A 12018-nucleotide genomic window follows, 5' to 3' on the forward strand; every position below is an offset into this window, starting at 1 on the left:
TTACGCTGATTCGTAATAAACCCGTGATGATAAATCAGATACAATGAATATATGAAGTTCATACTTTTTTTTATATATATATATATGACCTTCATATATTCATTGTAGTCTAAATTGTTTTAGGTCTTTTAAGCCATTAGATCTTTATTGCGACCTTAATAAACCGAGGTGTTTGTGGACCACAGTATAAACCATTACGTTAACAAACGTCGTCATTAACTCACATTAATAATCTTTTCCACCGCTTGAAAGGCAAGCTTAGTAAATGATTCTCCAACACCTCTTTCAAGAGCATCCATATTCACTTCACAAAAAATTTCAATCAAGAATTTTTCCTCCAGCTAGGAAAAAAAACCAAACAATCGATGACGTGAAGAAAAGATGTGAATATTGCCAAAAGCGTTAAATAAATTCCCCTTGGCGAATATGAACTCAAACAATTTCTAAATTCGAGGTGGAATGCCATAGAGAACTCGCTTCCGAAGTGGGCTATTCACATAGACCGTAAGTGAAAAGCATACTAAATCCTACTAGGATCAGTAGTCATAACGGTTTTCATTAACAGGGGTACACTATAAGTTCACACATCCAAGACGTAAGACAAGGGCAAGAACTTAATCCTATTTCACGGATTAGGGGCTTGCCACTCACAAAAACATCCCAGGCTTTACCAAAGTGCAATTAGTGTAAGCAGTGAGTTTAAGTCCATGCTTCTACTGTTAACCCTCTCTATTGCCTATTTCCTAAGCCAGATAGTTTCGAAAAACGTCACCATCTTACCCTTTTTGCTCGGTTCACCAGCCTGTTGATCAAAAACTCCCTATAAGCAGTAAATCCCTGATTTTCATCCGCGACCCAAAGCAATTCGCTCCACAACTGGAACAAAAAAAAAAAGGAAACATTTCAAGCACACCACGTGGATTACGTCTCCTCAATGAATTAGAACATGACCAAAAGGAATTTAAAAGAGCAGTTTGAAAAATATAACCAAGCCATTCTCATACCAATTCTCTTGTTTTCTACATACCGAAAGTTCCCTGGCTAAATTTTTGCTCTTGTAAAAAGAGGACATCTCTTTATTGAGATCTATTGACAACCTGTCTCCAAGGCTCTTTAGCAGTTTGTTGATGATTTTGCTCTCGTTTTCCCGGCTCTTCTCCTTGTCAAGCTTCTCTTCGAATTCCATTCGCTGCGCATAAATACATGCAAAAAGCAGCTTCATTGTCTGGCAGATGACTTCAATGTGGTCCATAAAGTTCAGCTTCTTGAAGAAGACTTCAACCAGCTGTAGACATATTGAAATTGTGAACTCGTTTCCTTTAAGTTCAGTGCTGTGAAATTGATAAAAAGGTCCAGTTCAATCTCTTAAAGAGTGAAAAGCATAATATCATATTCAGAAGTTAAAAGTTCTTATCCGCTTCAAGCAAGATCCGCTCCGTACCTCGGGAGTTCGCTATTTTTGCTAAAATCAAATAGATAAAGGCTGGTTGAACTTTTAGTCGGCGGTAATTATATATGAAAGGTTGATGAGTTACTGGTATAATTTCATTGAAAGTAGAAACCTACCATGTTGATTCTTTTTCCCAGTTTATCTGAGAAATCATCAATCTAATACACTGGAGTACATTTTTCCACTGCGGAAAGGAAAAGAAAACTGTTTTTTAACGCAGAAGCACTTTTTTGAATAACTAAATGTCCTTGGTCAGAATTGCTGTGTAAACACCACAGTATGAGAATACTATTGACATAATTTGAAAACTTCCTTACCTTGTCACCAGGCACAGTTTCACGGGAGCAGTATGTTACCAAGGCAACGCAAATATCAGGGATTAGAAACATCTTCGAAGCAACGATCTTATCTAGTTCCCATACAGGAATGGTGTGGAGGACGGTTCTTTTCAGCAGAAAGTCTACTTCAAAGGAAGAAGTAAGCATAGGCAAGATGTCCAATGGATTTCTGTATGGAATTCAAAATCAGACTGTTAGATTCAAATGTGATGTTCTTTGTTGCACAGTTATACATGATTCACTTTATAAGTAACCTAGTTAGATAGTCTAGTCTTCTCGGATAGGGACGAATAAATGGAGAACCCGTCTCCTGCAGGGTTAGGGGTAGGAGACGTTAATTTCCCACACACGAGATTACTGTGTGATGGATGTCCTCCCCTGGGTTGGGACGGGTGAGTTAACGTTGTAAAGCGCTTGGAAGCATCTTCCTATGGACCATGCGCTATATAAATAATAAATTGTAAATAATAATTGTAAGTAGTTTTCTGCATAAATTTTTAGTTTTATAATTACAAATCGTTTGCTCAATTTAGATCGGGAAATTGTAATTTCTTTTCACGAGAGCATTTCATGAGAGGGCTACTCTTGCAAAAAAGCACTGGGGGTCTAAAGGAAGAAAATTCTATACATGCTGCATCTAGGGGACCAGTAGGTGAATAGTATTCCGTTTACACTTCTACTCCACAATACGGAAGTTCGCAATTTGATGAGTTTAAGTTAACCAAACATGAAGGGGAGAATTCTTCAAACCAACCCACGATTAAATTATGCCTGAGTTAAATTTAGAATGATGTTGCTAATAGATTTGCTATGTATCCAGTAAACACACAGAGTTCAAACGCCCAGTTGATTTTCACCATATTTCACTTACAGTTGTACTAATGATCTTTGCAATTCTCTTATTCTCAGTCCCTGAGCTCCCGCCCACTCTAATTTGCTGTACGATCCATCAACACCAGGTTTTTCGAAAGGTTTAGAATCTTCTCTTAAGAAATGCAGCAATGGTACAGCCAATAGCCACGTTAGTGCATCTTGTTTCCAGTATTCCTCCATGATTTCGTTGCATAATTGCTCAATTCCAATAGCAGCAGATCTTAAAAAGAACGAAATAGTCGAAGGGTATCACCTTGCGCCTTGATATCATTTTCATTATCACTTTCATTAAATATTATCAACATTGTTACTTTTGCAGTAAATGGCTTGAACCCGGGGGTAACATGTGAAAGTGTAGTCTGATCGTCCGGGTGAGTGTAGTCCTGAGAAGGACTGTTGTCGGTGGTAGTGAATGACGTTTCGACAACCTGTGCGGAAGTCATCATCAGAGTCAAGTGAATGATTGTTGTCAGTAGAATGTTCTCATTCCAGTTCGTGTGAAATGATCGGTTGGTTTTGCCGTGATGTTATTGGCTGTAAGACTCAAGTGACGTAAGTCGGTCGTGATTGGTCTGTTTCGATCTGTCGGTAAAGTTAGGTCGCTCTTTTTCGGTCGGTTGTGATGTTTATGTCGTGAATGAGTCGTTTGTATAGAGCGGGTAGTTGTTGACATCTGTTTAGGGGAGTCTGTTCTAAGTTAATAAACCAGCTTTCCAGAGTCAGTCGTTGAAAATAGTCAGTGCTGTAGGTTAGGCATTGGGCAGAGTCCCAGTCAATGTTGTGGTTGGTAAGTCGATGGTGTTCAGCAATGTGATTGCTGACATCACCTTTCCTCGTCGCCCGTCTGTGTTCAGTCAGTTTGTTGTTACTTTTATCGTACTTTTTTTCCTCATGAAAATAGTCAGTGTTCCTTAAAGCAACTGGTAATTCTCATTAACGTTCACACCATCATAAAAAGTTACCGATCTAAACGAATGCTTTAATTTCAACCCTTCTCTCCATCTGTTAATTTAAATGATTACACATGAAGAGGTTACCATTTATCTGTTGTTTTCTCCTGCTACAGCAGCCTTCATTCACAGTGTTCAGTAGCTGCTTCGAAAGGATATCTACACGCGTGTTTATTCTCTTCATAAGTGCCAAAAAACCCTGCCAAATTTCTACTCCATCCTTCAGCTAAGTCACCTACCTACCAAGCCATTTCAAAAGAACAATTTATACGGCGATATAGCCCGCACACGACTAAAAATTGCACCCAGACCATGTTCAGGATCCTTATCAGCATTTGTTTTCATTGCTGTGTATTACACATTGAATGAGATTCTATGTGCGGTACGATTGGTCAGTAACTTATCGTAACTTATGACTGCAAAACCTTGAAAACTGAGTATCCTTCGTCCTCTATGGTTTACTAAATCTGGAACCTTAAAATCTTTATGGAAAATAAAAGTGCTCCATTTTAAATACGTTGTGTAATATGGTTACGAAAGAGCACTGACGGACAGACAGATAAACCACCAAATGTCACATCTGGGTTAGCACATTATAAGTGTAGTGGCTACGCTTTTACTCATTTAACAATTATGTTCAGTGTTTTAGTGGTTGGTTCTGTTTCTATAGTACGGAAACTACTTACTCTCTTAGTCCCTCACTGAATTCGCTCAGAACCACTTCATACAAGGTACACTTTTGGTCGATGGGATCTGCTTCAAGCTTCAAGCACTTCAAAAGTGAAATAACATATTCCCTTTCTAGCTTTACTTTGAAATGTTTGAAGATCAGAAGAATCGCTAGAGACGAAACCAATGCTGAGGCTCTAGCTTCAAATTGCACAGAACTTTTGGTCACAGTTGCAGCGTTTTCCTTTATTTTAGGTTGCAAGAGGTCCACCAATACCTTCGTTAAAAAAAAAGAGCGAGAAAATGATAACTTCAACCACATTATCCGTTAATCAATTACACTATTCCTTCGATGTTTTCCAAGTCAGTTCTCCTTTCTCAAATGAAGTTTCAATCATCCTTATCCGTCCTCAACTTCATTCTCGCTCAATCACTCCACATCACAGTTCTCCAAACACGTGCACTAAAATACTGAATGTTTGGGACTTTAAGGGTAACCAGAGGAACAAAAAATGACATAAGTTGTAAGATATGGATTTTACTCTCTAAACACTTTACCGTGTGAGCTTTGAAATCTGTTGGTCTCTTCTTTTCAGGGACGGAGTAAGAGTGCTTAACCCACACGTTGGTCATACAGTCTACCACTTTGTCTAACTTCACAATTGCTTCTGTTGCTTTCATTTCTTCCCCAGCGTTGCCAACATGAAAACCCTTCCAATTTGGTATGTACGCGAGTAATGCTGTTGTGCGATTTGCCACTGTTTCGTCACTACGAAACCATCCTTTAACTGTATCCCACCAACCTTTATCCGAAGAAATGTAACTGACTCCGTCAAATTGGTGCCACGTTTCTTAACCACCAAAATAAAAGTTGAAATACATCACATTTAATACTTTTGATGAAGGAGCTAAGGAAATTACTACAGAGTTACTATTATAACCATAAAAAATCCGTAGAAAAAAGTGTTCATCCATTTCAGCCTCTTAATTTAGATTTACCATGTTCCTTTAGTTCAAGCAGGTAACCACCGCACCCAACTTATTTATCGACAGTCAACACTACAAACGTCACATAAGGAAAATTCCGACCGCATTCCATTCACTCTCACATTTCACCCTCACACCTACGCAGTTAGATCCATTATTCTTCAAACTTTACCTTACTTCTAAACGATCCAGAGACTGGCACTATCTTTTCGCAACCTCCACTGATTTCATTCAAACGCAACAAAAACATGGGCACCTTTTTGTTCAGAAGTTCACTTCAAACTAATGACCAACCCGGAACTTTTAAATGCGCTCGCGCACGATGAAATACTTGTCCTTTCATTCACAACGTTGAGAATAGATCGGGACCCAAACGATCCATTAAGATTACTGATCACTTCACATGCACCTTCGCCAATGTCATCTGTTGCATAACTTGCACTTATTGCAAATAGATATGCATTGGCAAAACGGTAAGACTAGGTGAACTATTCCGAGAATATAATTCCGAGAACTATTCCGAGAACACCTTCACGACGTAGAAAGGATTGACATAGACGCATCCAAACCAGTCGCTAGACACTTTAATCTACCCAATCATTCTTAGCAGCATATGACAGTCTGCGGCCTTTCTTTACATTTAGGTAGCTCAGAAAGCCGTAAAACTATTGAACAAACGTTTATCTTTCAAATCGGCACCTTTAATCCCATAGGCATCAACGAACGCTTTTCATTCTACTAATTTATTCTTGTTTTTTCTGGTCACCAACTTCCCAACAATAGCGTAGCTCCACTTTTCGCATATAAACACACACGCAACCCACAACTCCTCCATTCGCTCTGACGAAGGGCTAACGCTTGAAACGTCAGCTTTTAAACTCGTTACGGTGGCCAATTTATATTATCACCTTAGTTGATATAACCAAATTACCTTGTTAACCCCCACCGACGCAGCAACAGTTTCTTAAGAAACTTACCCCCTTTATTCATTTCAGCCTCTGATTACGATGTTGGATCAATCGCTCAGTCATTAAAGCATTGAGAAAGGGTAACCGTTTATCTATTTTCAGCCTACGTAGAGTCTTCAAATCTAAGTTACTGGTCCCACAGTCAAACTTCAAAAGGTGGTTCCAGTTACAGACCGCACGCATGACCGACACCCTTGAGTTATTTGTCTACAACGATACGAAATACTAGCTTATTGACAAACAGACACACTATAATAATCATTTGATATCAAGGGGCTCGTACAGTCGACTCTTTCACAGCGGTCACAGTAAGAACAGAAGAAAGTGGTTGGTGTGGAGTACGGACTGACCACCGAGACAAACTAAAGAGGGCGGCACGTCGTCGGGAGCTGACCCTGGTAGAAAGAAGGGCGTGAGTGTAGTGAAAGTTCAACTGGACAAAAAAAAACAAGGAATCATACTAATATCTCACCTCCCTGTTTCAAATGTTTGGAGGGAATGTTAAGAAATCGATTCATTATGTCTTCACGATAGCGTGGTTGAAACTCCACCAGCTCTTCCCATAGAACGCTTCCTTTCTTGACTATCACGTACTTGTAACTGGTTCCTTTTTGGGCACGACTGACCGTAAGAGTGAACTGGCCAGTAAAGTGCATAAGCCTTTTTTTGTCTTTGTCTTTGTCCCACCTATAGAATTAGAGGACGAACCTCTAAACTTTACGCACTGATACTGAAATACACCTTCAATTTCCAGTAGTACATGGGTGCTACGACCTTGTATAGAGAACCCAGTCGATGTTATCAGCCGTCCAACCAAATTAGTAAATTTGTAAAACCTTTCCTTTATTCTGTTAATTTTCATTTTATCAGGAGCTGATAAAAAATGGAAATCAAAGGAATTTTAAACATTCACATTACGGTAATCATAAAAATCAGTAAGTTGTGATCAAGATGCTATTATGGATGTAATGCTAAGATGAAGCAAACTCTTTACCAGTAAAGGTTTATTTTGTCCTTTGCAAAGGAATGGATCTTGATATGTTGATTTCAGTTAAATTAAAGAAGCGGGGGATCACTCGACTAAGTTTAGAGTGACAGGCACCCAATATCCTACACATACCGAGAAAGGCAGTCTCAGAAATGTGATCAGAGTCCAATATCTAAAACACATTAGCCTTGTCTGATGTTATCCCAGCACTGTGACGACAAAGAAGATGCGATTTGCTAAATCAAGGCAACCACACCAAATGGACCCCTGAATGAACACCTCGAAGTTGCTGAATGTCTCATAGTTTGTGGGGGTTACGTATAAAATAATGGCATTACATACTGGAACAAATCAAAATGTTAAGTAATAGTGACATCTTGAAGAAGCGAAAAGGAGAACGTAAGCGAAAGCCCATGTCGAAGCATCGATTGAACAATTGAATAATGCCAGAGTAATAAAAGTGATAATTTGAGGGTCATACTGGAACTGGAACTGGTGCACACACTAAAGAGAAGAGCAAATTTGACTACTTAAGTATGCTTCAAATTAAAAGGTTGACACAAGCGTCAGTTGCTTGCGCCTACTTGGAATTATCCTGACGCTTATGTTTTTTAAGGTCTGAGTAATGTTCAGAGGATATCACCTGATCATATAAAAATTAACAGACAAACCTTACTAATTCCATGTCGACGCAGTTTAACTGAAAGTTTCCTAAGTCTTCTCCGTTAGCCCGAATGTGCAAACTCTCTTCCTCCATTTTAAAATTAGCCACCAACAAAACATGGAACACCACCGTGACCCCAACTTCTGGTTCCACCTGCTTCAGAAAATAAACTCGTGGTGAAGAGGTTCTGTAAAAAGAAGTCCGTTAATTAGTAATTGGGCCTTCAGGCTAGAAAAAGGTAAATAAGATGCCTATTCTTATCTATCCCTCTCCCCCTATAAGCCAGGCACGTAGACCAAAGTATTTCTGAGACAGTTTTTGACGAGTTACACATCTTATCCAAGCACATTTGTAGTTTACTTTGAAAGTGGATTGCTGGCCGTGCTGATTTTTTCTTCTTTTCTCTTTCCCTTGTCCTTTTTATGGATTTCGGTGTTATTTTCTTGCGGATGAGTCTTATCCTTTCGGTACCAATATCCAGACCTTGCCTCCTCTGTGGTCTGGCAAAAGAAATGACATCAAACAGTTATGACAAGCACAATAATGTATACATGCCAATACTGGTGTTCACAGCCGTTGAAAGATATATAAACAATAGCCTCTATTTGGCGCGAAAATGTACACGACTATTTGTACGCGGAAATTATCTATTCCAAGATGCCAACAGATTTCCATAGTTGTTACAAGATAATCCAGAATTTCTGGAGCCAATACCGCCACGCGGAACTGCAAGAAACAGTAAGAGCAATTTACAGTCTCCGTCCTTAGAGAGGAGGAGGGCCTGGATTATCTTATTCATTCAGTCGATACTTTTTGACAAATGTCATTAATGTAACAGTAATAGAAAGAAGTCCATATCTGTCCTTTTCTTCCCAAGATAATTCTCTTTAAGGTAACCTCACTGAATTAGCTTAACCTGAGCACTTTCTTTGCCATCGCCTACGTTCTGTGCGCCTCCAAGAGGGTCTCTTAAGACAATTTCTTTTCCTTCCGATGGTGAATTGACGTGAGTGACGGTCTCGACTCTTCCACCATTCAGATTTTCAGTTCCGCTCTTGGAGGTCTGAGAGTGTTCACCTGAAGCCTTTGCATCTTTTTTTTCTTGCACCTACACATTATTAGATAAAGTAGCATAACGAGTTTTAGTCGTGCAGTAAAACGATCATTTTTCTTCAGCCAATCTGGTATAAAAAATAGTAATCCGAATTCTTAAATGAGAGTTGATCCTTCTAGAGAAACTGCAGTGTAATCGACAGGGTTCCACAACCCCGGGAAAAACGTGTTCTTTACTATCGTAGAGCGAGCACAGTAAACAGTGAGACATTCCCTACCTCAGCGAGTTTTTTTCCAGTGCCTTTTTGAGATGTTGAATTCAAAGGGCTTTGCACCTTGGGTTGTTGAAAATTTGCAGTGACGTTCCTGTCAGCCTTCTCATCTATTTCCCTCTCGTTACCCTTTTGTTTATGGCTGGCCGGAGTCACCTGGCCATCATTTGATGATTTCTTTGACTCCATGTCATCTTTCTTTGTGTTATTTAATCCATCATCACTTCCTGTCTGAACAGCATCAACGTCTCCCTCTTTAAGTACTGCTGAGCTTCTCACGCTTTCGCCAAGAGGAATTTTATCTTTCATGGTGACTTGGCTGTCATTTCTTCCTGTAGATAGTTCCCTTAATGCCATTTTATCGACAACGTCCGGCTGCCTCCCATGCAGTTCTGCTGTTGGCTCTGTAATACCTGGTTTATCCTCTGAACCCGGCGTTTCTGTCTTCGTAAAGTTGGAGGCGCCAGCCTGCCAGGGCAGACCACTGTCTCTCGTAGAAACTGAGGTTGTCGGCCACTGGGAAGTTGATGGGGAATTCGCGGAATGAAGATGGCTTTCCAGCGACTTATTCTCTTTCTCTGTTGACCGATCGACTATGGAGGAACCACCCTCGATGTCTGGCTGACCCAAGTGAATCGTAGGCTGTGCTTGTTGACTCAACAGGGTCCCATGCTCATCTCTGTATAAAGGCATGTGCTGCTGATTTTGACCACCACCTAAGTACAAGGAAAACAAAGACAAACAACAAACGAACAACAACGTTATTTAACTTCGAATTTGTTAACAATAAACAGTTACAAAGCATTTGTGAAGAAACTATTTAAAAATCTCAATTGATACATTCTTTTCAACATTCCACTAAAGATGACTAATTTGATACAGATAAGAGTGATCTTTACAGTGATGAACACCACAAATTAAAAGCAGTAGTGATTAGGTAAAGCCTGAAAAAAACTCAGCCAGCTAGGGACCTCTGCAAACAAGTGCTCTTTGCGATACTGGTTCATAATTAATCTGCTAGGTAATAGATGATTATCCCTGTGAATTTCACCTATCTGATCTGCAGACTTCACTACACTTCATCTCTGTGAAGATCACTCTTATCTTCTTTAATTAATTTACCTGCAGTTCAGTCCAGTTGCATAAACCTGACAAAAACTACTAAATGAAAGCTGAAATTGCCGACAGCAAACAAATTTGCCATAAAAAGTGAAATCTTAAGTATACAAAGTCATTCACTTTGCAAGTGGTTTTTGTTCTGATGTGTTTTTTTAAATAAAATTACCAATAAATTTCTAAACGAAAATTATCCACTCCGCAGTTAGTTTGTCACTACAATTTTCTTGAAGCAAAAACACACCAACTTTTCCTTCTTGCCCAGCAGCTTGCAGAATTCTAGTAGGGAATTTCCTAAGTTGTTTCACTTTAAACTTTCGGCAAAAAAGGGCTTAAGACAGAGTAACCAGTTAGTTAAACTGCATTTCAAATAATAAATATAACGATCCAAGAAAAATAAAAAAATCCGTTGTTCTTTTTAGCATCTAAAAGTTGTCTTTGTTTCCTCCAAACTAAAGGTTATTTTTCCCCAGCAAACATGATGTTTAATCTAAAAACATGCTGCAACATTTTCCACAAGTATGTTTTGACAGAAAAGTGAACGTCAAGCACTCTAATTATTCACTGACAGTATACATTGCTTACACCTTACATACAGTAGTCAGCTACAGCGCTAGCTAATATGATTCAAATTTCATTGAGAAAAGTTGCACCATTAATCCATAAGGAGCAAATTTGGCTCATTATGAATTAATGGCAAAACTCTTCTTTAACAGTCATTCACTGACGAAGTGAGTTCACAAAGAACACTTTGCAGATTTTTCATTTCTCACTTTCACTAGTTATTATTATGTGTTTGCAATCCTGCACACTTGTGGTAAACTGACCAAATCATCTGCCAGCCTGTGGAGTTTTCCCAAAAGAATCTTTTTCCATAATTTACACAATCCTATTTCACAAATTACAGATTTCTTTTTTGCAGATTACAGATTCCAATTTAATTCACTACCCTTAAGAAAAAAGTGCCTATTTTATATCTATTTTTTAAACTATTTTCTCCCTACTTTTTGTGTATTTCTTCTCTATTTTTCCGGACTATTTGAAAGCTGTTTTTTAACTATTTTAAACCTATTATTTTAAAACAAAACATAGTAAAAAAATAGTCTGGTTGGCAAGTCATAACTACTATAAAAATAGCTTTAAAATAGAGAAAATATGCATGCAATTTATTGATAAAATAGGATTAAGATAGCATTAATGAAACATTAGTTATAAAATAACATAGACATAAAACAGGGATAAAATAGAAAAAAAAACAAAAATAGGATGTAAATACATTTAAAATAGGTTTAAATAAATATAAAATAGTTTTAAAACATACATAACATAGGAATAATGGAGGAAAAAACTTGAAAAATGGGAATCAAATACCTATAAAATAGACATAAAACAGGAATAAGATTGACAAAACTGGGATAAAATAGACATTAAACATATGGATAAAATAGGAAAAAAATCTCGAAAAATAGGATATAAATACATTTAAAATAGGTTTAAAATAGGGCCTAATGTATATGTCATACAAGGTAAAAGGGTTTAAAATAGCACTGCCAGTGTATGGATCCAGAATAAGGTGGCTATCAAATAGGTTGAAAGTAGGTTACCATCAAAAAAGCATATACCAATCCTTAGCCTAGGATTACCACTTTTGTGTTTTAAGTTGTAGCAATTTTCCTATTGCAAATGATTT

The 12018-nt window shown here is 38.2% G+C and overlaps 1 protein-coding gene across 2 annotated transcripts in view; it reads right to left on the reverse strand.

Annotated features, from left to right (window-relative positions):
- LOC111334839 (E3 ubiquitin-protein ligase rnf213-alpha) overlaps positions 1-12018 on the reverse strand; it is a 63763-nt gene that overhangs the window by 47281 nt on the left and 4464 nt on the right. For both annotated transcript variants that reach the window (XM_088755834.1, XM_088755833.1), the window contains exons 2-14: positions 9219-9928; positions 8804-8995; positions 8248-8387; positions 7895-8074; positions 6708-6922; positions 4839-5131; positions 4298-4557; positions 2660-2881; positions 1768-1957; positions 1567-1634; positions 1028-1331; positions 781-876; positions 225-341 (exon numbers count right to left, since the gene is read on the reverse strand). In XM_088755834.1, coding sequence (XP_088611960.1) covers positions 225-341; positions 781-876; positions 1028-1331; positions 1567-1634; positions 1768-1957; positions 2660-2881; positions 4298-4557; positions 4839-5131; positions 6708-6922; positions 7895-8074; positions 8248-8387; positions 8804-8995; positions 9219-9928 — 2987 coding nt within the window. The remainder of the gene's footprint in view (positions 1-224; positions 342-780; positions 877-1027; positions 1332-1566; positions 1635-1767; positions 1958-2659; positions 2882-4297; positions 4558-4838; positions 5132-6707; positions 6923-7894; positions 8075-8247; positions 8388-8803; positions 8996-9218; positions 9929-12018) is intronic.

The sequence above is a fragment of the Stylophora pistillata genome, chromosome 4 (assembly GCF_964205215.1).
Source record: "Stylophora pistillata chromosome 4, jaStyPist1.2, whole genome shotgun sequence".
Classification (NCBI taxonomy): Eukaryota; Metazoa; Cnidaria; class Anthozoa; order Scleractinia; family Pocilloporidae; genus Stylophora; species Stylophora pistillata.